This window comes from Crocodylus porosus, unplaced genomic scaffold (assembly GCF_001723895.1).
Source record: "Crocodylus porosus isolate Cpor-Errol unplaced genomic scaffold, CroPor_comp1, whole genome shotgun sequence".
NCBI classification, from domain to species: Eukaryota; Metazoa; Chordata; order Crocodylia; family Crocodylidae; genus Crocodylus; species Crocodylus porosus.
Window position 1 is genome coordinate 7,949,524 of NW_017728932.1, and position 25,988 is coordinate 7,975,511.

At 41.6% G+C, this 25,988-nt stretch overlaps 1 protein-coding gene across 1 annotated transcript in view; it reads right to left on the minus strand.

Moving 5' to 3' along the window:
• Positions 1–639: 639 nt before the first annotated feature.
• The window catches only part of LOC109317050 (S-adenosyl-L-methionine-dependent tRNA 4-demethylwyosine synthase-like), a 127,729-nt gene continuing 102,380 nt past the window's right edge, over positions 640–25,988 (minus strand). The window contains exons 15-16 of the mRNA XM_019545492.1: positions 17,256–17,423; positions 640–2,004 (exon numbers count right to left, since the gene is read on the minus strand). Coding sequence (XP_019401037.1) covers positions 1,786–2,004; positions 17,256–17,423 — 387 coding nt within the window. The 3' untranslated portion in view covers positions 640–1,785. The remainder of the gene's footprint in view (positions 2,005–17,255; positions 17,424–25,988) is intronic.

The following is a 25,988-nucleotide window of genomic DNA, read 5'->3' on the forward strand; positions in this document are numbered from 1 at the left end:
AGGGTAGTAAAACACTGGACCAGGTTACCCAGGGAGGTGGTGGACGCTCCATCCCTGGAGGTTTTGTAAGACACGGGTAGACAAAGCCTTGGCTGGGATGATCTAGTTGGGGATGGTGCTGCTTTGAGCAGCGGGTTGGACTAGATGTGACCTTCGGGGGTCCCTTCCAACCCTCGTTTTCTAGGATTCTATAATAAGCCTGAGATTTTACTGTATTACATCACAAACAATTTAGATTTACATTCTGACCTGAATTTACAAGCTACAGAATATGGTCAAATGCAATCCCACTCGTTATCAGCACAGGCAGTACCAAAGTCTTTTACCCAGATTTTGTATTCATGTATCACCGATGTTTTCAGCTGGTCTAAGCTGGCACCATCTGAAGGGCTGGTACTAGCCATTTTCACAGTGATTTTCTCAGCTTACTGAGGAAGGTGTCCTGCCCTCCTACCGCACGTTTTCATGCAATGGCTTGGCATGTTTCACAACAGAACAGCAGAGATCAGCAGATGAAAACAATGATTTCCACAATGACAAATAACACCAAAACATTTATTTAAATGTAAATTTGCAGCAACAGTTTAAAAATAAAAAATCTCAGAATATAGCTACATACCACGTGTCCCACTGTTTTTGACACAAGCATCCGTAAACACGCGTTAACTTCACCTTCTGTGGGGGTTTTACATTTCTGTGGCAAGACAGAAGCTCCACACATTATTCAGTCTCAACTAACATCAACTGACAGGTTTGCACCTCAATCCAGTTCCACGGTGTTCCCATTTATTTCCTCCAGTGTTAGGAAGCTCATAATCAGACCCCAATTCCTCTTGCACCATCAAAGGTTTTTACAAAAAATGAAACTGCTGAAAGGTTTTGAATAGAGACGCGGCAGAATATTTAATGAAAAAGTTAAATCTAACCAATGACCTTGTTTGAGAGATTAACATTTATACATTGTTCCTCATAGTTTCTGACTGCTTTCAATCATTCATCGTTTCAGCTCAAATGTAGAAAATGCTGCTTTGGGTGTTAAGACCTGATGTATTTGTTTTCCATCTAAATTAGGGATTCAAATTTAAATCCATTACGAATTGACTGAGAAGATCAAGTCCTGAGAACCTACCTCATTCCAAATTGGCACTGAAATCATTTGGACACCATGTGTAAATACGGAAAGCATGACTTGGTACAGAAGAGCTACATGACATGTTTTGTTGGGAGACTCAAAAGGGACAGGGTATAAAACTAGTTTTAAAAGTCATTAAAAGTATCATGACATTAGACGAGACTTATCTAAGTATGAAAGACTTGTGCTACTAGACGAAACTTCAGCGGACACCAGACTTCCTGCTAGATTGGGCTCCATATTAATCTTCTTTATTTTTTAATAGCAACTGGTGTGGAACAAGGACCAAACAGATGTCAGGCTCTCTCCTCAGTGAAGAGTGCAGCAACAAAATAAAAAATGCCACTGCCAAACTGTATGGGTCACAAGTCGTTGCTTTCTAACTGCAAAGTCTATGCAAGAATTACATGGCACCCTGCCAAAGCCAGTCAACTGCTTACCTGGATCATTTGGACTAGATTAAAACAAACAAAAACAAGCATAAAATATTTGTAATCCAAGGAGTCAGAGGAAATTGAAGGAAAAGGGGCTATAAAAGTCTCTGGTCTCCTTGTAGCAATCAAGCATCAGGGACACTCTGTGTGGATATTCTGTATCCATGTTATGCTATGGAAGGAAAAATCAACTTTTTTCAGTACCCCATCTGAACAACATCAACAGCCTGAGATGTCCTTCTTGTTCTTCCGTTGATATCTAGTGTCCAAAGGATCGAAGCCCCTTTCTCTGGAGCCAAAAACCGCCCAGCACGGAGTTCTGGCCATGTAATCTGCCGCAGTGAAAGTCTTAGATCCTCCGCTCTCATCATAGTTTTGGACCAGCTCCTGAAAACGGTTGTAATCAATCCACGTGTACCATTCCCCATTGATCTTGAACTGGAAGAGAAAAAGGATATCTGTCTTGTTATCCTGGAGAGTTATGAAGAGTACTCAAACAATCATATCTACGTGTTAAGACAACCCCAGGTACAATTTTTAAACTGGTCAGCAAATTACAATATTTCGTACTCCCTATATGCTGCATCCGTGCGGGGGGAAAGAAACCAGATATTGGCTGAATGCCCAAAATAGCAGGCAGTGTCCTACTCACCAGAAATGGGAACTCACTTTTTCTGATTCACATCTTAAGGCTTGACAGCGCACACAGACGTGGGACAGCCACTTTTCTTAAAGCTCTAGTCCAACAGAGGACAGCGTACACCAACGGCAGGCTGGAATGACCCAGCTCAGGTCAAAGGTGGCCAGCGCTAGGGCCTTGCTGCTGCCCCTTCTCCCTGCCATCCAGCCACAGCACAATATGGGTGAAGTCACCCAGCACCAAACATCACCAAAGCCCCTGCTCTGCAGGCCAAATTCAACGGCTTTGCAGCAGAAGCAGCACAAGGATTTTTAATGCCCTTGGCAGGTGAAAATTTGCCTCCCTTCCTTGTAACATACCTGGGACCTGGCGAGGGTGGGCACCAGGCAGCGGTCTGGAGCAGCGGCTCCGCAGCACTGGAGTTGCCCTGCTTGCTTCTGCACATGCCCAGACTCCCGAGGCGGCCACCGATTCGCATTTGCAAGGTGTGTGCGCAATTTTTCCTGCCCCCTTCAACTTGCCTTAGACTTTCTCCTGTCCCCTTCAATTTGCTGCCCTAGGCAGCCGCCTCTGCTACCTGAACAGTTACTGCAGCTCTGCTTTGTGGGTCGGATCCAACCCAGGGGCCATAGGTTGCTCCTGCTCTAGTCATTAAAACAGAGTGCTCTCTACCAGCAGATTATCTTAAAGGCAGTTTGTTTCCTTGGGTGGTTTACCTGCATGGCAAAAGTAAATGTACTTTAAGTCTTACAAACACTTGGTGCTGCTTCCACAGAAGGAAAATTTCACCTTCAGCAATTGGTTTCTACTCAAAAGCCAACTTCCACTTCCAGGTATTAGCCAGGTATTCATCTGACTTGGAGACCAACATTTCAAGTGCTGGAAAAAGTCTGTTGCAGCCTTAAATATTACAAAACATTAGCCAAGCATTGCAGTTTGGAGGATGCCATGTACCACACTGATCACAGGTCCTGGCAGGAAACAGTAATACCAGCTGGAGGACGTTCAAGAACAAGTGAAACAGCACAGAGGAAACAGAGGTAGGTAGAAGGGGGGAGGTTTTGTGTGTGTGCATGCACACGCAGGTGAACTCTAAATGAGGCCAGTACACAGGGAAGGGAGAAAGGGAAAAAGGCTTAATTACATGACTTTCCTGATGTGCTAATATTTTTAAGAACTGTGTATTTTGACAAGTCTGGGCTACATTTGTCTAATAAGCCTATCATGCTAATTTAGCAACAGCCTTGGCTGACTCCTCAACTGGAATTTATCTGAGCTAAGAGCTCATTACACAGCCCATTCAAGAAATAAAGGAACACGTAGCAGCTTCATGGATTGTTTAAAGTGGAATGCTATGCATCTATAAGGCATTTGAGTCCATGCCTAGTAGCTAAAAGCTTTTTCTTCTTTTTTTTTCTTTTTTTTTTTTGCAGTGGAGGAAGTGGGGAAGGGGAGTGGAACCTGTGGATGTTGCTGATGTTAGCATTTTTTTCCAAATAAAAGCCTGCCACTGTTAATCTAGTGCTACCCCTATAATTAATTATGGAGAATACCTGAATGAGGAGTCCTCAACATAATTAGCTTAGCCAGGACTGGGAGACTGCAGAGTCATGATTGCAGCAATGATTCCTCAAGTTATTCAACATTCATTTTAAATGCAGTTATATGAAGGCTGTGTCAGGCATCTGTTGTGACGTGTACAGCTGAAAAGTAAGGCGCCTTCATTTAGTGGAGCCATTATTGCTACTTCTAAGGCACTGTGATGTCATGAACAGGATACTGGGCTAGAACCGGGATACCTGGGGCATTTTTACATGTGCTCTGGGGGTGGGAAGCGGAGAAACATTTTAGCTAGAACAGCTCTGAGAGCCACTCTAATTCAAGCGCCCGCAGTGTTTCATTTATCAGCATTCCTGCATTTCAAAATGGCAGTGGGGGTGCTTTAACTAAAACTCGCTGAACGGGCTTTAGTTACAATGCCCCTCCCACCGTTTTGAAGCACAGGGACACCGATGCATGAGATGTGGAGGCTGCTGGAGCATGCTGATTAGCATGCTGCAGCAGACTCGAGTAATGAAGTCTGCTCTGACGTGCTGTAATTACAGGGCACGTCTACAGGCACCCCTGGATTCTCAGCATGTCACTAACCTGCTATACAACGCTGGGCAAGTCACTTAACCTTTGTAGTTCCCTCGCTGCTTGTATAAAGTGGAAGCTGCTTAGCCCTCTCTGCCTATGTTCCTGTAGCAGTCCATCTGATCTAAGTTGGGACAACAGGTGCTGCTAAACAAAAAAGAAATGCTCCCAAGAAGCAGCTGGCAAAAGGGGTATTGATACTTGCACTGTGTCCACATGGATGCTCATGGACTCCTCTGCAACTTGTGGCGAGATACTTAATCTTCTCCATACTTCATTCATCTCCTCCCTCTCAACTCATATGTTTACCTGTGCCATGGGAGAGTATCCCAAGGCTTAATTAATGACCAAAAAGTGGTTTGAAAACCCTAGGACAAAAAGCTATTTATAAGAAATTTCACTAAATATATCCAGACTCTACAAAAAACTTGACAGAAAATACACGTGCAACAGAAGGAAAAAAATTAAGCAAGTGCGTTGGCAGAGCAGCCTTAAACATGAAGCAGTGCAACAGCAAGCTGTTTAACGCAGAAGGAAAGACCATGTGAAGCACTCTCAGCATAGGGAGTTGATCAAAACCACTGAAAGCCCAGAAGGGAAGATAAAGAACAATCTAACAAATGGTGATCAAAGATGAAATAGTTGAGGCCTGAAACCAACTGAGCACATGGCTAATTCAACAAAACTAGTGTCTTGTAAGCGAACAGGATGCACTTATCTTAGAAGATTAAAAAAAAATAAAAGGTTTGCAATAAGGCTTTTTTTTTTTTTAAACAGTGGTCAGCAGCTGCTGAACTTTGTCCTCAATCTCATAATAAGAAAAACTGTTTAAGCACAAATCATCCAGACAAGATGAAAACCAAGATATGGATTAAAAAATTCAGCAACAGGCCAGATGGCAAACCCTGTCTCAGCCTGGTCACATTCTTAAGCTAGGTAATAACACGGTAATTCATTGTGTATTATCTGCAGAATACACTGGACAAAAACTATTTCAAGATGAACAAACCCAACGCAGACCTCTGTACTGGCAAGACAATCAATAGTGATTCAGTTTCACTAGCGCTCAATTTAATAGGAATGTGTGGATTAAAACCACAAGCTTATGAATGGGTTAGCACTGATGTCCTTGTCCTTTTCAAAGTGAGCAGCAGCTGCATGAGCAATAGGCCATCATTGTCATCCAGCTGAGATGGGCATAGTTGTCTCTTAGAGATGAGATTTTAAATGAGTTTTGGGACACAATTAAATTTTTTTTTTTAAACAAAATGAACCACTTTTCTCAGGCTTCAATAGAGCTGTATTTCACTGCTGTAGCTGCTCTTTTCCGGGGGACCTGACCCTTTTTAAAAGCACTCTAGAAAACTGGTGCGGGAAAGAGAAGGCAAAACATTAACTCACATGGGCCATTTTTGGCCCAAGTAGCACCTGGGACACCGCAGCACTAGTACTTTTGGGGCACCGCGGCACTCCTCAGAAGCTACAGAAAGTGAGCTCCCCAAATCCTCAAGGAAGTGCCAAACCGCACAATTCCCCTTCCTAGAATAAGAAGGCAGCCGTGACTGAAGGCAATTATGAGACATATCAATCTGCCTCACGTGGTGTGCAGGGACTAAGACCGACTAGTGCCTGCATATAAATGGCATTTCTGTTATTCCTATGAAAAATGAAGTGAGAAGGGTCTAAAAAAAGTGCTCCTATCAAAGCCCAAATCAACTGAGGTCAAACAGGCAAAGCTTCAGAGAGGCTCGATGGGAATGCACGCCAACCCAGGTAAGATCCTAACTGAAGCAGGCAAACCAGTCTAGAATTGCAAATGAAACACTCAGTGCTTTGGCTACATGCATGAGATGCGTCCCAAGTGCCACAGGCTTACAAAGGAACAAGGAGCAAAACTGTATTTGTATTCAGGTTGCGGCAGGTGCAAGGAGAGGAGGCAAGGTTGCCAGACAAGGTCAGTGAGGGCTGGCGAGGCTCCCCAACCCACCTGAGCGCAAGCAAAGTGCCGAGACAAGGAGCAAAAATGGCATCCCTCTGCGGGTTTGGTGTTAAACAGACAAATGAGCTATATAACATTACACCAATTCCCCAGGATACAACTCTTTTCTCCCAAAGCTCCTTTCCCAGCAGAGCTGGCCCCACATGGTGGGATTTCTCCATTTGAACTGGAACTTGACAATCCAAAGGGGCTTGAGTGAACTATGTGGGCTGCCTACGTGGCTTGAACCTATGAACACTAAACATTTACCCGATCTGGTTGACATTAGATTTTGAACTGTTTGGCTACGTCTTCCCACCTGAAGCCCCTTGCACAATGAGGACCATAAACCCAATGGGAGGTCTCTGCATACCAACATACCAACAATGTCCCCATTAAAATGATCAAACCAAGTTTCTGTGATATTTGCTACCAAAGCAAGTTAAGAAGCGTTATTAAATATTTTTAGTGCAGAGATACGAAAACAATAAAACACAGAAATAGGGAAGTTATCTGTAAGCACAGTGTGTGTCAGAGAAACCAATTATTTCCTCCAAGACAATAATAATAATAAAAAAGGCAGATAAATTTGGGGTGGGGAACAGCTTCAATTGCCCTCATAGATTTGCAGATAAAATTATGATTTTATAGATAAGCAAAGATTTAAGGCTTTCAATAGTCTTTCTGCATCCAGACAAAGCCAAGATAATGCCAAAAAACAATGTTATTTCAAAGGCTGGTACTGCTGGGAGTTTTACTGTTTCTCTCATTACCTAGCCAGGCGTTTAAGGTAATAAATACACGCACAAAAGACAAATGGCTGAACCTTTTTTTTTTTTTAGCTGGCTCAATAAAAAAAGTAATAAAGCTTCGGTGAGACTGTCTCTTCTAGCCAGCTCTAAACCCAAGTCTGTTCTGTGCGTACAGCGCAAATTCCTCTCTCCCAGAGCGTTGGCTGTAACACAAAGATCACAGAAATATCAGCTCAGACTTTCACCCTCAGGCTTGGCTGCTCCAAGGGTTCTTATCTCAGAGCTCCTCAACTCACAGGCTGGATCATCTCCCTCTCTCCATAGAGACTGCTTTGCCACCTTGTTCAGCTTCACAGTGGCTGAGCCCCTTTCTGTTTTACCCAAGAGTAGCTATTAAATTATTTCCCAGGAAGAACAAGTGGTCCCACGATAAATCCCACCAGACTGGTTTCAGTGGACTCTGGACCAGACTTGGGGAGTCTAAGCAATGAAAACACATACCAAACAATATAAAAGCTAATGGATACTGCTGCAACTTCAATTTCCTGAAGCTGTAAATAGAGTCATTTCTTATGGAAAATGATGAAAATTTGTGAAAGAAGGAACAGAGTCAGACATGGATAACAGCACACTGTTGCGCTGCATATTTCTTCTCTTGCCACCCTATTTGCATAAGCAATTTTTTTTAGTAACTATTTTATAAAGAATTTATACTGGAGATAATACAATGTAGTAGTACAATATACTATATTCCACCAGACAGGCATAACTGCAGAGAAATAAAAGTCACAGTAGATTTATATGGTGGGGTAAAATACAGAAGAGAAACAGAGACTGTGACATATGAAATGCTCGAGCTGAAAAACGGAAGTTGGCCAAAAATTAATTAGTTTGTCCTAATAAGGATAACACTACATTCTCTTTGGAGGAACACATATTAGATAGACCAAGGAATCAAGTCTCTCTTCATCCATTCACTTTGGCAGTTCTTTCTATTTCAAACCATTAGGCTCAGGAGAGAGAAAATAGTATGGGCAACATCAGAAAATCAACCAGAACAGTGCAGTTAAGGTTATTCTGCAGCTCTTCCACTTAGAGGGTTAAATCCTGAGCTGCAAGGAGATACCTTCTCGTGGGCGAAACTGCCCTTCCCAGGGCAATCATTACAGTCCTCTCCATGCAGACTGTTGGGAAGGCAGAACTGAAAGAGCTAGGCAATGTGGAATACTTTCCATGGCGAATGAAGTGCAATAAATGTATAGTATTTCAGTTTGGTCCCAAGTTGGAATCAAATGCACGTGTATGTCTACCCAACATCTCTGCCACTAAACGGAGTGTTGAAGGGAGAGAAAAACCCCCCGGCATTACATTTTCTCCATCACTTGTTAATTGTCTTGGGGTGCATGGTTTGGTACCCAGTCCCGCAACTGAAGTCTATATCACCCATGCACAGTGTTTCAGACTGCATAATGACCACTCAGGGATTAGCAGAAAAGACAGCGTCTGCTTCAGTGGCACTGCTATAGCAGCACAGTTACGGCTCCAGGATTACATGGGAGGGAACCGTCCCGAATTGGCAGGGAGATGGCCTGGACACTGTCAGAGAGCATTTCTATCTCTAACATCTAGCATTTTCAAACCCAGCTGCAATGCGTTTTCTACTAATGTTTTCCCAGTTTGCTAACAGCACTGGGTGCTAGAAGGGGATGTTTCACCAGCCAACGATAAATGGGGAGGCCTTGCACATCCAGCATTTGATTCTTGCTTCCGTGCTGTTCCTTCTCCATCTGCCACTCTCAGCAAATACATGAAAATTTACTCTCCTCCCCTTGTCCTTCTATTAGACATTTCCAAATGACCATATTTCAACAGAAAGACTAGGCAACACAAGCAGCCAGCAGGGCAAGTGGGTGTATCAAGGTCACACACACGTATACATGTGCGTACACACCCAGTGTCATCCTATTGCTAGTCTTTTCCCAGACTCCTGATTTCATGAGAGCAGAAAACCGTACCTCACATGAGTGTGCCCTGAGCTGGGACTCTGCTCCTTTCGCATCCATAGCAGCCTATAAGAAAATCATCATGTGGTGTTGCTCTTTGGTGTTTAGTGACTCACCTCTGAAGCAAGAATGTCAGCCTTGCAATTGGGGTTTTGGAGAACTAGTCATACCTTTCCACCATCAATGTAATTTTATACATAAAGGAATACCGCTATTTTAGGGCCTGCAAACCTTAAGGATGTCCCTCTAATGCAACAGTATAAAGCCTTCACTGGAAAACATACATGGTCACAAAATGACCTGCTCTCCTAGTTCAGTTATACCACATTTACTCAGTTCCAGGACAAGGTTTTTCTCCCCCATTCAACATAGGGGGAAATGAAGCCTCATGTTAGGATCAAGTGTCAAGTTAAAGTGCATTCAGAAGAGGGAGCAGGAATCCACTTGGCAAGGTATGTAGAAGTGCAAGACCTGGAGCGGCAGCATAGGGTGGTGTGGGATCCGGCATCGAAGCACAGGGCAATAAGGGACCTACATGGCACAGGACCAACCATGGGGGAGGAAGGAGAAAACAGGTAGCAATGTAGGCAAGCGGCAAAGGGACAGGCACTGGTGAAGGCAAGGGGCAGGAACCAGGTCATCTGGCTCTTCCCCCTTTTGCCTCCCCACTACCTGCCCCTGCCACTGCTTTCCCCACAAGGGAATGAATTTAAGATGACCCTCCAATAATTAGATTCTACATGTATAAAATTATAACTAATTGAATCTAATTATCTGAGGGTTGCTTAAATTTGAAGTCTTCTTAGATTTAAATATTTTATGTCAAAAAATGTTGAAACCTTTCCAAGATTTAGTCAGAGCAGCAGGCAGTACTACATCAGCATTTCCCTCATTAGCCCCCTTTTCAGTGCTTTCACTCAAATGGTTTCTTTGCTGAGCTTAAAAATATTCATTAATCATTAAACCAAAGGTAGGGTGAGTACTGATGTGCACACAAAGCTTAAAATGCTTTTTTTAGTCCCATACTTATACATTTATATTCTTACAGGCTAGAAAAAAGGTACTGTGCATTTTCAAGCATCTTCCTATAGCTCTATAAGCTGTACTGTATAGCCTGTAGGAATGCTCATATCTCAAATCAGGTGAGCCCACTGATGGGCTAGCAGTCATCTAAGATGATTGCTACCACAAATGCATTCCAAATGCTTTATATATAAGAATATTTAGACGACAAAACAGTGACAGAAACATGGACCACTCTTGGATCCCAGTACATATTAATGGAATATTAGAATAGATTCAAAATAAACCCAGATCTGGAGAAATAACCAACACCAGTTTCCCAGAGATCACCATAAGCAGGTGTTGTCCTTGGCTAGGAAGAGTGTCACTTCATTTAGTAGCCACGTCGTGGTACAGATGTGAAGAGATGCTGCCCATAGTCTCCTCCTCCCTGATATTTGCAGGGAGGCCAGACACATTAACTTTACAACAAACCTGCATTCTCCAAGACCTGACAGCAGGAGGCCTAAAACTGCTGATGAATCCAAGTCCATTTCAGCATATTATTCTCCAGTGCAAAGGCTCCAGGATTGCAAAGCCTCTGTTTATCAGCCTTTCACTTTGGATACCCAGATGTGTAATCTGTCATACAATACAGCCTAGAAACCAGACAGGAGTGTACAGTCTAGTCATTAAAGCAGAAGAATAGGAGCCAGAAACTACTCAAATACAACTGTGATTCAGGACAGTGTAAAACCCCAGGCAGACAAACAGATCTGACTCAATCGACCTACCTGTCATTTCATCTTCCAATGCCTCTCTTTCTCCATCTGCACAATGAAAATGTAACTGCCCCCTCCTTTTCTTCTGTGCACTGCTTAATTTATAAAAGTTTAAGACTGATGAGCTCCTTCAGTGGGAGGTAGGCAAGTACAAAATTATTTCATGAAAAATCTGCTATTTAAAATATATTGCCATGTTATTAGGGCTCTGCGGTGGAACAATTTTATGCCGCTAGCTTTATACTGTACCTTTTCAGCATAAAGCAAAAGCTCTTTCTTGTCAAAGTGCGCACCAAGAAAATTGTTAAATCAGAACTCTAGCAGGAAGAATTCCCACTCAACTTTGAAGCTTTAGGTCCTTCATTTAGAATTTGTGACAGTAAGCCATCTTAATAAATAAAATAGCTTTTATACTTTCGCACAAAGCAGCATTAAACAGATTAAACATAATGAGAGTGCAAAGCACTTACATTATGCAAATTTTATAACAAGGCTGTTTTCACCATCTGCGAATAGAAATCTGTCTGAGTCACTCAGCTGTTTCATTAAGTTATTATGGACAGTTTCTTTAACTAGTCAAGTCTCAGAGTGTATACCTGTCGAACAGTGAGAGTGAGGGAACGGGAGTTGATGGAAAGCCAGAAGAATATGGCAGACACATAACTCCAACCAAGGCTTCTCCTACATCAGATCTTCTAATCCCCTACTGTCTATTTTCAATTATAAAGTTCAGGCTTTAAGGGAAGAAACTAGAAGAAAGACATGAATCAAATCAAATGCTGGAAAGGGAATTTATGAGATCTAACAGTATGGATGGCATGTAGGGATGAGAATTTCATCAGGTATCATCCCCTTGAGGTAAAATGAAAGTCCGCAGATCAACACTGAATGTTCAGGACAATAATACTGGTGTGTAAATACATCCCTTCAGGAAATATGAAAAACCAACATCAGTGAAAAGATTATCATACGAGAAGTGTTCAACCAATTATACATCAAGCTTTTGCTGGTTAAAGGTAGGCTCTTGGCCATATGCTGAAGCGATTTAGGTCAATAAATAGGCTACATTATTAGTTGCAGACATTCTTTAAAAGTTGGCATCTGTCAAGTCTTATAAATTTATTACTGCAGTCCAAAAAAAGTGAAGAAATTCTGCACTAGTATACCTCTATCACCGCTCGCTAATGCTAAAGCCGTCTCCATGCGGGATCTCTCTTCTGTAATTTATTTGCCTCTATTTATTAAATTTAAAAATCTTAGGTGGCTCATTCGTAATCAAAGATTGAGCGCTATAGATTTTTTTTTTTCAAATCCATACCCGCATTATTATGGAACAGCCCATCTCCCAATCAAGCCGAAGATACAGCTGGACAGTTTTAATTCTAACGGATGAAAAATGGATTACTTCTGGAATAACTGTGATTTTTTTTTTTTTTTAATAACTAACGGATCAAGCACAGCAGACCCAGCTTTGCATCTCGAGAGCAGCAATGAAAAGTTTCTCAGGAATCATTAAATTACAAGCCGCCATGCCCACATTAGTATTGCCTTTGAGAATGTGGATTGTATGCTGAATGGGTGGGGAACAACACGGCTCTTGTGAACAGCGGGAAGTTTATTCCCTGTTCCAATAAAAGTAACCTTTTCACAGGGGATGATAAATTGAGGTCTTGATTCTCCTCTGAGATACAATCCCACTGCAATTGGCTGAGTTACGCTGAAGAACTGTTATCAGAAACAGGCAGAGATATAATCCAGACCCTGGATTACACAGTTTGCAATGATGGGGGTTGCTTACAACCCGGAAGGGATCTCTAAGGTGTAGGACCATTAAGGCCCGGCTGTAAATAAAACATTACAGAGATTTTTGCTCATGGCTCATTAGTCAACACGCAGCAACCTGCTGTGAGCATGTTGTCCTCCCTCTATACAGGAGAGCTCATCAGGAAGGAACAAAGCAACCTATTTGCATCCTCTTATTGAAACCTCTGGAGGCTCCTTCAGAGAGAACTGCAGTTGGTAAGGGATGCCTCAATTAAATGTCCCATGGACCGACTGATCCTGTAGCCTGGCCTCCTCTGTAACGTAAGCCGTTACATTTGAACCAGTTAAACCAGTTGTTGACTTGCTCCCTGCCAGAGTCCCAACTGAACCCCTTTTGTCTATTAGATAAAAATAGTAGACACTACATGACAGAAGCCACATGTAGGCTAACAAAGGTGGACTTCACACCTACGTGCGTGCAGCACAACCGAACGATGGAATAGTGATGAAGGCCCTAGACTAAATAGCCAGTGGACCACCTCAATGTGAAGCCTCACTGTTGAGGAAACAAGCCTTGATCTCATCTGGGACCACAAAGGACTCAGATCTATCTTAGCAGGGAAGGAGCTCATAGCATATTTCAATTGGGACATATTGTGGATCCATGCATATCCAAAAACCACCGGAAAAAAAATCCTGAACACCAAGTGGAAAAGCAGGAAACAAATCGTGTTAACGAGAAACCCCTGACTAGAACGCAACAGGAATGGCACGGCTAGAAAACAAACCCATCACAAAAGCGAGGTAGATATTTAAATGAACGTAAGGGAATACAATTGGCAAGCAAGGGCGGCAGCACAATGGAGCATGTGGTAAATGCCAGGGTAAAGCCAATTCAACAAAAAGGAACATACACTTTTATTCGAGAAATTATGGAGATTGTAACTTTCATTCAAAAAAGATAGTTGCTGCAAGGCATCTGCAGCATATTTTCCCCTCCTATTAGTCACTCACTCCATTTGTGTCAAGGATACATTTATTGTTACAACACAAGGAAAAACCAGCTGCCTAAGTTCTCTCACTGGAAAGGTTATTAGAATTAATTGTTAAATTATAAACTTGTGGCTGTCTCAATATCTCAGCCAATTAATTCAAAAGTACTGTAATAAATTAGATTTTTGTACTTCTCTGTTTATAGGATTTGCCACAAAGCAAATATAATTACTTGATAATATGTCAACATTGCTGGAAGGAAAAAAAAAAATCAAAGGAGAGAGCTGGAATTCTCAAGGCACCTAGCAAGGAGAGATGGAGGTCATTGGTTTAAGAAACGAGGGTGCAATGAAGGGGAGAGCAAGGAAAAACAGACAACTGGGATCAGTAGCTACAAGAAATGTCACCACAGACTGGACAACAGAAACAGAGGACAGCTAAGGACAATGTGGGACTCAGGGCTTCCTTCCTTCATTTTATAGGCTGCTACTTGATGGCAACGACTGTCCTACAACAGTCAGTGCCCAGCCAACCTCAAAAAGGTGCAAGAATCAGTTTCTCAACCTACAGGTTTATATTAATCTAATAATCAAGTATTTTCTAATCCTTTTGGACAATGCACTAGTAACAGCTAGGTCTAACCTCTGTTAAAATAAATGAGAGTGTTTCCATTCACTTCAACGAGAGGTTTAGTTGAGACCCAAACGTAACACTTGCAAAGGCATCCAATTCCTATATTCCAGAGACAGATGCACTAGAAACCAAGTTCTCATTGAAAGATCAGTAGGACTTATGAGATGAAGTGCCAGGCTTTTCAAGGTGTTCAGGTGTCCCAGATGCTTGCATGTGTCTAGGAAGATATTCTGAAACAGGGTCAAATCCATGGCCCGCAGAGCAGCTCTATCTAGCCTGTTGGGGGGAAGGTGCCACTGAATCCAAGGGCTTTGGGCCCCAGCAAACCTGGCAACCAGCAGCAGGAGAGTGAGCAGGGGCCAATACAGCCCTGGTCGCCCTCCAGCCACTTCATTCAGCACCTCCACCATGGCCCTAGCTTCTCAGCCACCAGCCCTACTGCCTCTAGTGTCGGAGCTAGAGCTGCCGCTTCCTCATGCCCCAGGCTGGAGTTAGAGCTGCCACCACCACCGCGTGGCCCAGCTGGATCCAGCTCACAAAGAGGTCTGCAGTCCAGATCCGATCCAGGGCACAAGGTGAATTTGACACCCCTGTTTTAAAGCTTCTAGGTACCCAATTCCCATGGACTTCCTAAAAAAGTATAAAAAACCCCAGTGGATTTCACAGATTTTATGGGTCAGAAGGGACCTCAGTAGATCATCAAGTCCAACCCCCTGCCCTGGGCAGGAAAGAGCTGAGGTCGGATGATGCCCAGCTACCTTTTTCAGAACCTAAACACGTGGCCCCAAGTGATTCAGAGCCTAAGCATTCATCGATTCCACAAGCAGCTTGCAGTCGGCATTGTTCATTAAGGACAAAGCCAGGTATTATTAGCAGAGAGCATCATTTCTCTGTCATTCTGAGACTCTTGAACATACTAGTATTACAATAAAGATGTTCTCCCTCCACCTTCCCCCCCCCACAAACACCAAAACTAACTTGAACATAATAAAATTGAGATCTATCTAGCAGAACACAATGAAGCAAATTAAATTTGTTAATGATTTTTACTATCCTCTTTCCCCCACCTCCTCTGGTTTGTATTTTAAAGATTCCTTTCATTTTGTAATTATTCACTGCAGGCTGATGGCTCCCATAGCACTGGTTTGCAGCCAATAAAACACTGACAAATTTTATTCTCCACTGGAGCCTGAAATCCAGAATTAAAAGGAATGGAAATAAATTTACTTTTTATTAGTTATTTTCGTACTCAAGTATAGATCGCTTCCCAAAGACGCCCTCTCCTAACGGATTTGGAAAACAAAACAGTTGCAGAATTCCCCGGGGGCTGGTATCAGTCTATGCTTGTTACTGTTAATAAGGATGTTACTTAAATTATGTATCAATAACCTAGGGGGGAATTTGTTTCCTTTCATTCCCTAAGCCAGTCTTTCACCTGGGAACACAAAAGATTTTTTTTTTGTTGAGCGACTCATTCCAGCACACCTACCAGGACCACCAGACAGGATTTAAAATGGAAACCAAGGAAGAGTTCAAGGTGCCACAAGTCAATAAAACAGCCTGTCTCAGGATTCTCAACAGAAGTGGTAACTTCTGCACTTTCCCAAGAGAAGTTTTCAGCAATTACAGTTAGCAATAAAAATACCAATCAAAAATAAATTCTGATTTTCTGCGAATTGTGATGCGGACTGATCATCTGATGTCATGCTGCCTGGAGAACGCCTCCCCCCCCACACACACACACACGTACAATAGCCTCAATCAAGAATAAGATTTCACAATCTAAGCAAGCCATCAGAGAATGGCACCCATAAGGACAGGCTACACTAATAGCAAAACAATGACCATTCACATAACAAGTAGCTGTTACATCAGTGGTCTAGCTGATTCTTTATTTCACACTTCTCATAATCTTCCTATTAGTTTTTTCTAGAATTCAGAAGCCAAATTACACTTGGTATTTTTCCTACCCTGCATCCCTAAAAATTAATCATGCTTTTGGCATTTCACTTACATTTCAAATTACTTTGATGGCATTTATAAGAAACCTACGTTTCAAAGGAAATATATATGCTGCTGAAACATGCTTGGCCTGCAAAGTACTTCAGTGCCTGACAGAGTGCTGGACTACTGCCGCTGTTATGATACCAAGAGTAGTTTCAGGGCCTTTTATCTATCATTTGTATGGATAGAGAAAGAGTATGAAATTATGACAGAGTTGTTTTATGTTTGTTTTCTGTAACAGTTCTCTAGAAATGTACTGCAAGGACCGCTCCGCTCCTGAAAACCAGAAACGTCAAGTTGTTCTAAGGGAAGATCTTTCCATGTTTATCATGGACATATCAGTTTGTCTCATATAGAAATTGTTTATCTCAAAGCAAGGAGGAAAAACAGTCCTCCCTGCTACTCCAACTCTGAGCAATAGAAATAAAGATCTCTACAGCTTTGACAGGTGTTCTAATGAGTCAGAAAAAAAATAAGGCAAACTGTTCCCAGTGCCGGGGCCCCTTCACTGTCTTCTGTACATAACAAGACATGCTACTCAGTGTGGGATGCTACATTAGGGTTTTTGCTTTCCTTGATGAACATTATCAAGGAAGAAACAGGGGATTGGGAAGAAACAACCCTGTGCAATTTGTTCTCGCTGTCAAAAATTTCAAAGCGATGGGACCATGACAAATACTTTCATTTGCTTTTTGGAGAGCTAAATGCTCTTCTAGGGGCTCTGATATATTTCCCAGCTCTTACTTGCGTCACTGGGGAAGGTTGTAACAAGAGCAGTAGCAGAGCCCCTAGGAATCTTAAAACAAATGGACATGGCTTTGTGGGATATCTGTTAAAGCATATCAAAAAAAAAAAAAAGACTTAAGTCAACTCTATTAGGGAGAGAACTTGCTGGGACACAGCAATTGCTGAGACTCAGCAACTTCTTGTTACAGAAAGAGAGGAGTCAAATTCTGTTCCATCCGATGCCTGTTTCCACACATTGGGATAAGGATCCCTTACCTTTTGGTGAGCTATCAGGAGGCAGTTGGAGTGCTCATGCTCGCACGCGATTTCATAGTCAGGAAGAAGCTCGGCTAACTCCTGAACAAAATGCACCACTTCTTCGTGCCAGGGGACGTTGGCCATGGTTAAGTTGCTGGCTGAGCTTTCTCCACAGTAGGTCACGCCCTGTTGAAACATTTTGAAGCTGTTATTCAGCACCTGTGTCACCAGTTCATAATTTTAGGGAAGCATCGATGCATATTCTTCTCAGCAAACGTTGCAGATGAACATCCATTTCATAACAACTCCCCATTACCTAGCACAGTTTGCTCTGGAGAGGGAAGAACAGCCTGATGACAGGGATGTAGAAGAGTGAGGAGAGCATCCTTCCCCTACCAAAGGCTCAGTCAGCATCATCCATGTTGAGCAAACCAGTTTCCCTTTTTGTATAGCTGGGAAGAACATCCTCCTCCCACCTCACAGGCTTTAATGCCCGAGAGAGTAAGGGAAAAAGAGCAGCCAAATAATAAAAGTCCAAAAGGCTCTATGACAATATCCCATTCTGGCCTTCCCATATTCTACAACTGTAAAGCACCCCTGCAAACACCCTCTAAAATTCACGGTCTTTGTGGTAAAAACTCTAGCCTCAAAAAACCTGCAATATGGCACAGGAAGAAAGCAGAGATGCCCTGGGCCTTGACATCTGCAGATCTCCTACACACATGTAAATGAATTCTTGACTCTTGCCCATATTCCAAAGTGTGCCGAAAGGAGAACTGACTGGTCACGTAGTGTTGGTGCTCCTCATTTCTATTGTTAAATGTAATGCCTAAAAGCATACCCACTACCTTTATACTATTCCTTTTTTTTGTGTTGGCCATAGAAGTGTTCTGTGATCTTATCTAAAAAGAAGGATAGACCACACAGCCACAAATGAATGTGGAGAGAACTTAGAAGATCCCTACTTGTCTTCCACAAAGTCTCCACATTGAAAGAACTGGAAACCATCTTATGTTGCTGCGTCAAACGGTGACAGATAGCTACCATTTAGACCCAGAGGCGTTTAGGGCTGGGTTTTGACCTTTGGGCTTAGCTTAAGCTGTGGTCAAAACTTGCACCCAGTTAAATGGGCGTGACGGAAAAACACTGTCCCTGACTGAAAATGAATCGGGAGGTTAGCTGACTACATTGAATAAATATAGTCTGGACAAAAAGGGAACAGACAGAGCAAAACCTACCCCCACCTAAAAATGGAAAGATTACCATAGAATGGAAAATTCTAGTTAAGAGTGACCATATTGGGCAAATGGAAGCAAAATTATTAGTACACATTAGGAGGACAGCTTAAGCTAATTTTGTGTAGTAAGAAATGCAAGCTACATGGTATATGAAAGAGGGGTGAGAGATTGTACCCTTTGAAACCTACTCCTGAAAGATCTGGTCACGGATCCAAGATTCAGAACTCAGACGGCGTCGGGAAGCCTGGACAAGATTTCACAGACTGATCACCCGGGGTCGTTGCGTTCATTAAATTTTGGGGTGGCGAGCATGTTGTATTGCTTTTGACTAACTGTAACACTAAACTTGTAACTGCTATGGGCTAATACATTTGTTACTGGTTAAGGGGTAACCATGTCCTAGTTTTGGAATTAACACTCAGTACAAGGCCCAATTTAACATTACTGCACGCCACCAGAGACTTTTTCAATGATGACAAGTCAGCAGGTAGGTCGCTGGTAAATTGCTTTGTTCCCTTTGGGTAACTCTTTGGGATCACAAGCATCTCACTCACTACTTGCCATTTCTGCATAAATATTTTCCTACCTATTTCTGGTCATTGCTCTCCCTGACTAGTCACAATAAGATAACTGATAGGGAACTACAGAACACCACACAGACAGAATACTAACATGAGCAGCAACGACTAAACCTGAGAGATACTGTGCTGGAGGGCTGAAAAAGTGAAGGCTTGCTGCAATGGGTAAGAAAGTGAAAAGCCCTCCCAAGGCCAAAGCATGCACTCTCATTTTCCCTAATGAATCTACATATGCTTCACGATAAATAGGATTCTTCATGCCTTGAAATGAATAAGAAGGCAAACAAAAGGCTTGTAACTCCATTAGCAGGCTAATGACCATGCCATAACCAAGAAACCTTCAAAGACTAAACATCCTTACTGCAAGAATCTTATCTTCTTCTAATGTTGCTACACAAAAATGGAGTATTTTCACACTTGTGGAATAAATGTGGATTCAGAATTCCCCTTAAATAACCAAAGACATGGGACCCATAGCACAGAGAAACAGATTGCTTTGCCAGTGAACAAGAACCAACAAAACTTAGAGGAAAACAGACTCAACCGATCCTAACCATGTTACCTACTGCCTGGAGCTTCCCAATGGCGAAAAAAAATCATGCCATTTCTTTTTCTCTTGGTCTAGGCCCAAGCAAGTTACTGCCGCCACAGGACAGAGAATGAGCCAGATGTTGCTTGGTCCACTTGAACTGAACTCTGTGACTTCACAGAAGCAGGACCTCTCTGCACATGACCTATTCAAGGACATATCCAACTGGCTGGCGTTGCACACTACCGTCATAGATAAAAACAGGGCTGGAAGGGACCTAAAGAAATCTTCTAGTCCAATTCTCCTCTGGGCAGGATCACCTCTGTCTAAACCCCACGCAACTTTAATCTTCACACGAGATCTGCCAATGATAGAAACCACGGTGAAGATCAGCCTTCAGCAAAGAAATGTATTACAATTAAGAACAAGCAAGTGGAAGATCTGGTAACACCAGCATTGAGACTCTGTAGAAAAGAGAAAGCTTTTTAAATCACCTTTCTTGGGGGGGGGAGAAGTGTGCAAAATGTCTCCTAATCCTCTGTGCAAAAACATGAAGTGTGAAATGACTCTCGAGACAACTGAGCAAAACCGTTCAAAATTCTAAAGGGGGAGCAAGGGGTGGATGAAGTGTAACCGTGAAAACGATGATAGTGGCAAACTGCATTTTAAGCTCCTCAAAAGAAAAACACTGCTTGTAAGCACACAACAAGCAGTGATAGCTGGGTTTCAAGTCCCAAATCCTGAGGTTTCATGGAGCCGGCTGCCCACTTTATTTAAAGCAAGTGCAAATCGCTTGCAACTCTATTGAATTCAAGGGAGTTATATTTATAGAAAAAGGAATTGAGACATTGCCTTTTGATAAAGAAATTTGGAAGGGTTTTGATTTGCTCTCGTGTGTTTCTTATGAAAGAGGCAAGGATTTTTGTGGGCGATATCTTCTGATGGACCAACTGCACAGCTGGAATAGACTTAGATAACTTTTCAAATGCAGCACATTCTTCTTCAGGTCTTTTTTATGCAGTTATTACTCATTTACTATGCTGTTCAATTCTTTGACATCTGAGCAATTCACATTCTTCACTGTATTCATCAACACAGCACCTAAGGAAGTACAGAACTACTACTACAACCATTCCACAAATGGGGACACAAAGCACAAAATGATTAAGCCCGAGATGCACAAAGGTATACAGACATTAACTCTTACTGATCTCAACTGGGGATTTAACCCCTGGATAGGAACTAGTACGCCTAACATCTGTTCGGATCTGAGCTTAGGTAAATGCTTAAGTTTATACAGGAAGCCAGCAGTGGAGAAAAGGCTTGAATCCAGGTCTCCCAAATGCCAGACTATCATCTTTTTCCTGCCACTGGCAGGGGGATGGACTTGATGGTCCTTTGATGTCCCTTCCGACCCTAGCATCTATGAATCTTATCCAGTGGTCCCTTCCTCACTCTCAATGCCCAACCTTTCTAATTATCCCTTGCAATTTTCTTGACTTCACAGCTCAGAAATACTCCTCTGACCTTCTCTGGTTCAGAAGGAAAGGAAAGCTATTATAAACAGTGGTGATGCAAAATAAAGATCTTTTCTTCCCTCTCTTTCCCCCATTCTCTTCGTTTCCCAGGAGTATGGACAAGAAAAAAAAATCTGAATTGCTCAGTTATATGAGCACACAATTTAAAAGGTACCAAACAGACTCCTATTACAACAAATCACATGGCTCAAAGACATGACAATCCCGTCCACATCTGTATTTTGAAGCCTTTGTAACTGAGACACAAACCTTGGCTCGGAGGTGAAAGTAGAAACACAAAGCCTTTGCCAGATGAAATATATATATTTTTAATACGATAAAAGAGTTCTATTTCTTCTGCCAAGCACATTAAACCCGGACTTATACATTTCAAAGCCTGTTTTGTAGTTCTCTAGCCCAAACCTGGCAGCATTACTTACACTGAGACCACCAGTTTCAGTGTTTTACATGTTTTATTTGTGCTGTCTATATGAGTTTTTTTTTTAAATGCAGAATACTGAATATGCCACTCCCACGTTCACCCCGCCACCCCAAACTGAGTGGTATAAGGGTTTTCAGCAGCTAGGCACTGGAGGCCTGATCCTGTCAGGTGTTCAGTGACCTTGATTCTCAGCAGAAAGAATTAAAGTCAAGTTCCCCTACCAGAATAAGCTTCTAAGCATGCAGGAAGCAGTCTTGGAAAAACCAAGTTAGGAACCAGATACAAGAATAAAGCACTCTGACTAAATGGTTCAATCATGCAAGAAGCTAAGCTCTCTCATTTCCTACTGAATTCAGGAGATTCGGCATCACTCAGAAGTTGCTGGCATCTTGTGGGATCAAACCGTAAGTGTAGAAGACAAGAGATGGGGGGAGGGGGAGGGGGGAAGGTGGAAAAATCAGCGACTCCCTGCTCAGGTTAAAAACAAATAGCATTTTAAAAAGGAAATAATGTGTTTAAATTCTCCCAGCCATTGCTTATCACTTATTATCAACTCCTCTTGCTAATAAACAAAGTACCTGAAGAGAAAGATTCAACTGCTCTGTTGACACACATCTAAAAGATTGATCCTGTAAGTCCTCTGTCACACAACTCCTGATGGTATTGGAGACTAGGAAATCTATTAGGAGGTATTGAAGACTACGATCATCCTTGAGCTATCTTCATTAAAGAATCTGCTGTTAGTTCACCTTTTTGTACTTAGACCAATATATAGTATTTCTCAGTGCTGAACATTTACTATATATTACACACACATGCAAAGCATTTGCTATAGCAGGGCACACTATTCAGATTATTCTGACTTTGTCTCAAAGGTTAGGAGAAACACTGCTGACATTTGTAGCCGATTGACCAACATGTGACAACTAGAAAGCCCAGCATACTTATATGCTTGCTTAAATGTAGATTGTGGCTTACATATTCTTTTAGTAAAATCCATCAAGCATACACAAAACTAGTTTAGTTTGTCAAATTGCAAAATTGGCCATGCACTCAAGGTAAAAACACTTGCAGTGCACTTGGCTCTGCTTCCGAATAAATCCCAAAGTCTCTTGCAACTCCCACTGGCAGCTTTATCATTCTTAATATCCAAACAAGGTATCTGATTCTGGTCACAAATGCTAATCATGCAAGTGCCTTTAGAACAGACCATGCACAACTTTATGGATGATGATGTTTGGAGTTCTCACCCATTTCGCTGGGAAGAACACTTCCATTCTTTTAAAAAATATAGCTGCATCTGCAAAATGTTTATGCCCCTTAGTCCTTTAATATTACACTCAGGACCTAATCCTGCTTGTATTAAAACTGAAGGTGTCATGACCAGCAGTAAACAAAACAATGTCTTTACCATGTAAATGCCTAAAAGGTAGACAACGTGAAATACGTAGCAGAATAGACTCATACACTGATGAAAATGTTCTTAAGAAGAAACGGAATCACATTAATTAGGATGTGCATAAGTTTCGGTAGCAATTATATTTCACATTTTTAATTTATGGCGGACCTCCTCCACTAATCTGCAGAAGTGAAGGTTATTAAGGCAGCGTATCGTATCTCAATGGCAGCGAGGTAACAGGTGTAAAATAGAAGACACACTGGGGGAGTGCTGAACAGGAAAGTACATTAATTTAACCCTGCACTGAAAGTTGGGAAAAGATTTTAAATGTGCTTGTACTAAAGCAACCAGCCACGCAAATAATGGGATATGCATCTCAAAAGGTTCAGCTGTATAGAGGCAGCTTTGTATAGCAATATTTTACTCTCATTCATTATGCAGATTATGATTTGAGCAGCATGAAAAATGTATAACTAGAGAGGGGAAAAATTCCTAGGAAGCTACAACATGATTCATTCCTTTAATAAACTTCAAAGATATCATTTACAAGCAAAGAAAGCACAGAAGCAAGTGGAATAACCAAGCGCTTGGATGAATAATTAGTTCTCACACACAAATCAATGAAAATCAACTTAGCAGTGCGCACTACAGAAGCATGGAAACATTCAACTTCCCCAGCTTCTTTAAACTTAAGTTAATTAGCATTGTCAATGTGGCTTAATAATAGTTGATGATTAAGTACGTAGTTGATTATGGCAGTCTCACGTTTGTCAACATGGTATTAAGACAGTTCTTACTAAGAAACATTTTTTAAAAATACGAGGATACAGTTGTCTTATACACAGTAGCTCTTACATAAATTTATTTGTAGTGGAAATATCAATGACACCAATCTGTAATTAGTCCTGAGTTGGCATGTTTTCAGCCTGCTAACTATACTACAAAAAGTTTTCTGATAAATAGCCTTCAAAAGCCTCTTTAAAAAACATCTTAAATAGTCTTGGTAAAAACATCTTAAATAATCTTGGTGATATGCATATAAAGCCAGAGTAACGTCTTCAAAGTCTCCATGGATTTTCACACTGGTTTAATGAAGCAAAGTTTTCACCACATTTTTTTTTTTAATACAATCACTTGTGCTGAGCTGCTTATAACTGCAGTGAGAGAGAAATACCTTAACAAGAAAAAGAAAAAAAGCCTGTGCTGACTGGTTCTCAGGAGGACACAACAAGAGTCTCTACCACTTCAGTCTGGTTCCTTACCAAAGGCCTGAACAACTATTCTATTGCAAGCAGCTATGGAGCAAGACAGAGTTAACTCAAAGTGGGAGTTACTCTGCTTAGTCACTGAAATAAACTTAAACATCAATGTAATTGTTATGAACCAGAGAACTTGCTTTGCTTCCAACTTTCCGCTGATTAAAATTCATTAAACTGAATTCTGTGCAAAATGACAAGAGAAGAAAGGGGCGCTATCAAAGTGTCCCTGATCTATTGTTAAGTGACAGGATCTCTGCTTTTAAAAAATTAGACCAGTCTTGACCTATGGCAAATGTCTTAAATTGCCCATTATTACATCAAATTCCCTGCAATAAAAATGCATATTACTTGGACTTCAATAATGTTTAAATTACACAAGGAAGCTGTAATGCACATCTAACACCTTGCCAAAATAGGTTTGTTTGCTTTTAAAGGGGTTTTCAAGTTGATTTACCAAAGGGCATCAGTTTATTTGTGTCAATTATATCTGAAAAGCCAGTAATGGAACTGCTTAGTCATGCATTGTAGCTACACTATTTAACGCAAGTCCTTCAGATGTCACACACTTGGAGGTACGTTCTGATCTGTTCTACCTGTGAAAGCCTTGAGTAGCTCCTTTGAAGTCCGGGTATTTAGTAAAAGACTAACTTTGTGAATGTGGGCTGGTTTCCTTTTTAAAAACAGAACTGTATCACTATTTTTAAAAAAGGGCACAGATATTTAGAGAGATCAAATGAACATACACGATCCAAATCTCTTTCTATCCCTACACTGTTTCAACCCAATAGAAAGGGCTCTGGATTGGAAGTCAGGAGATCAGACACTGACTCATTGTGGGACATCCCTCAAAAATAAAAAAAGCACCCTAGGCCTCCATTTCCCCCACTGTAAAGGAAGAATGATGATGACGGTCCATTTTTAGGCAGCGTACAGATTCAGGGATGAAAGATGCTAGGTAAGTTGCATTATTTATTTCATTAAGGTATTGATTGATTTGGTATTTAAACCTTTTCTTTACATTATTCACATTGTGAACTCCCTGCCCAACTATATCTGAAAGGATTTCAGATGGCTAGTCTTATTTCCATGGTTTACATTTACGGCTTACTTCAAACACTACACTTTGCTTAGACAATGAAAATAAATTAGTTTTTGTTTGGTTTCGCCCCAGGCAAGTACAACACAACAATGCTTCAGCTGCAAAAAGTACAAGCAGGATATTCCTGTTTTAATTGCTCCTCCTCCCCCATTTCATGCAAACAAACATTTTTCCTGAAGCTAGGCTTTCTTAAAAGTCACTTAAAATTTTCAGCCACAACTATGTGAAAGGGTTTCTTGGAAATTATTTTTCTTTCAAATAAAACCTCATTTGAACTGATGTACCATATTTACTCATGTACCGGGCACAGCTTCCCCTCCCCTCCAAATCAGTCCTCCAAAATTGGGATGTGTGGGCTAAACAAGAAAGCTGATTTTTCTTCACTAGAAAAAAGCAGAGTAGAATAGAACAAGTGGACGCTAATCTGTGGCTGTCGGGATGGCTGCCACTTCTCCCAGGGGCTGAAAACAGGATGGAGCCCAATGCTCATCTTCTCATATCTGCCGGTGAGCCATTATCTTGTGGCTCATAAACCACTGCACTGGCTGAAGGCAAGTGAGCTGCTGCATGCAGTCTGTAGCATCTTAACGAGGCTTGTGGTATGGAAACAACACTTGATTATTTACAGAAACATATATAAAAGGCTATTTAGGGGAAAGAAACAACAGTCATACTACTGCCCTCGCATAG